The sequence below is a fragment of the Kryptolebias marmoratus genome, linkage group LG18, assembly GCF_001649575.2.
Source record: "Kryptolebias marmoratus isolate JLee-2015 linkage group LG18, ASM164957v2, whole genome shotgun sequence".
NCBI lineage: Eukaryota > Metazoa > Chordata > Actinopteri > Cyprinodontiformes > Rivulidae > Kryptolebias > Kryptolebias marmoratus.
Window position 1 is genome coordinate 2,504,776 of NC_051447.1, and position 2,490 is coordinate 2,507,265.

General features: G+C 42.5%; 1 protein-coding gene across 1 annotated transcript in view; it reads right to left on the minus strand.

The window, feature by feature from the left end:
• hyi (hydroxypyruvate isomerase) overlaps window positions 1–2,490 on the minus strand; it is a 38,124-nt gene that overhangs the window by 6,799 nt on the left and 28,835 nt on the right. Inside the window, exons 5-6 of the mRNA XM_017435694.3 lie at window positions 1,239–1,288; window positions 1,087–1,156 (exon numbers count right to left, since the gene is read on the minus strand). Of these exons, the coding sequence (XP_017291183.1) occupies window positions 1,087–1,156; window positions 1,239–1,288 (120 nt within the window). The remainder of the gene's footprint in view (window positions 1–1,086; window positions 1,157–1,238; window positions 1,289–2,490) is intronic.

A 2,490-nucleotide genomic window follows, 5' to 3' on the forward strand; every position in this document is an offset into this window, starting at 1 on the left:
GCTGGCCTGGGAACGCCTTGGGATTCCCCTGGAGGGGCTGGCACAAGTGGCTGGGGAGAGGGAAGTCTGGGTCTCCCTGCTTAGGCTGCTACCCCCGCGACCCGACCCCGGATAAGCAGAAGAAGATAGATGGATGGATGGATGGATGGATGGATGGATGGATGGATGGTGGCAAGGTTTTAATAAGATAACTCCTGACTGTGTACTGTCTGAATTCTAAGTCATGACTATGTTCTGTCTGAATTCCACAGCCTATGAGGTTTTCACCAAATGACCCTGTTACTCTTCAGTGAAACCAGACTGACCTTGCTTCCTGTCTCCTCCTCGCCTACTAACATTCTAATATCTTAGATATAAGCTCCTGTGTGGACTCTGGAGGTAGTGCTTTGATTCGGAGCTTCCCGTTCGGACCTGGGACTCTGATGTTAATTCTTAATTGTCTTTAAGGCTCTCTGTATGTTGTGCACCATACATTAATAATCCGTGTATGGTTTGTTCCTTGTTTTTTCGTTTCAAAATAAAGTTGCAAAAACAAAACAAGCATGTGTTTTTTTGTTTTTTCTTTTTAAAATAAAATTAGAAAAATGGCAATTGCAAAAATATAAAAGGGGTATGTTTTTTTTGTTTGTTTTTTTTAACTGCAATGGTTAAACCAAAGACAAGCTTTTATTTTCTTGTTAATTCAACGGGACCTTATGGCGGAACCGGAAATGAAGACCTGAACTCCCGGCACATAACTTTTTCAGTTACCAGTAGGTGGCGGCAATGTACACCTTCAGTTTCTTGCCAACTGCCATTAAAATCCACAAGAAGAAGAACTTTTTCAGTTAGAACTTCAGAACCTACCAGTTTAAAAATGGATCCGTTTGTCTTATTTAGAGGGAATCTACGCATTTCATTGAGAGCTGATGATCTTACCGTCAAGAAGATTTCTTTAATATTCTTTAATATTCCAAGTAAGTAATTAAATCAGTACATTACGCCCACCTACTGGTAACTGAAAAAGTTATGTGCCGGGAGTTCAGGTCTTCATTTCCAGTTTCACAGTGACCCTCGAAGACTAGGATTGGACACAGTTGTACTTACCTATGATGGGAAAATACTTGTGTATGTTCTGTGTCAAGTTTCCATCCATTATTTGCCAGTGAAAGAGGTCCTGAAACAGTACAGATACCTGTTCAGAGGAAGAGGAGATAACCTTTTTCCCCAAAGCTAAAACAACTTTCTAATGCACCTACCATTTGTAGCTTGATATTTGGCTTTCCAACCTTCTCCAGTATTGCAGCTGCTGCAGAGTAAAAAACAAAAAACAGAAATTATACCAATGAAGCTTTAGATCACATAACTAGTGTCCAAAAACTAGACTTTTGTTGAACACTGATACAGCATCACAGTTATTACCTCATGAACAAAAAACATTAAACACACAAAAAGAGGGGTGGAAATAAAACGGTGCAGGTGTTGTAAGGTCATGTGACTTTGTTACAGTGATTACATCAGATCAGAGGGATAATAGAGTTGGCATTATGGGCTCCCTGCTGGTCCCAGCTTAGTAAAGTGTGGCTCCAACACAGAAGCAGTGATGTGGTTCAGAACAAAGTCATACATACACAAGTCATTATATCCTCTCCTACAAGTCGATCCGATCCACAGCTGTTGGAACTGAACGTCAAGATCCAGCACATTAGCTCTGGTCTGCTCTGATCCCACATATATTAGACTGGAGAAAGACCAGAGACCTGGCTGACCCCAGGAGGACCTCAACAGATTCATACACTCCACAGAGACATGTAGACAGAGGCTGTGACACAGTCTGTCCTGCCAGGGTCCCCTGAATCAGGACCAAAGGTGACCCGTAGTCAGACCCTGTGACTTCTCACACCACAATGGCAGGAAGAACATCGGTGTTTCTGTTCACAACATTGACCAGATCGGTCCTGTTCCCTTGGTGCTACCATACAAGAACACACACATCTGTGGTCCTGCAGAACTGAGATTCATCTCTAAACATAATATGACACCTCCCATCACAAGTTCATGCCTTCTGATTACAGTTCCACTCCAACACAGCCTCTGGTGTTAATGGCAGCTAACATATGGGACGGCTAACCTGTAGGCCGGCTGACACCAGTCATCAAGACATGGTGCAGGATGACCTGAAGTGTTGTAGAGTCCAATGCCTTTGTCTGGATGACAGGAACAGATGTCACGGGATCCTCTAAATTTTTTTGTACAGATTATGATGATCTTCCCTTGATGGAGTCGATTATGTAGGACCAAAACCTTCACAAAAAGGTATGGGTTGTTTCATGTATAGAGCTGTGTAATTTTAGCGATTCCACAATATTTATTGATTTTTTTTTCCTCAGAAAGTATCGATTTTTCATCCACAAGTATCAATACATTAAATTCTACTCAAATCCCTTCTGTTCCAACTGTCACTCTGTTCACTGCAACCCCCCTACCCCCACCCCCCCTCCCCCCCCCCCC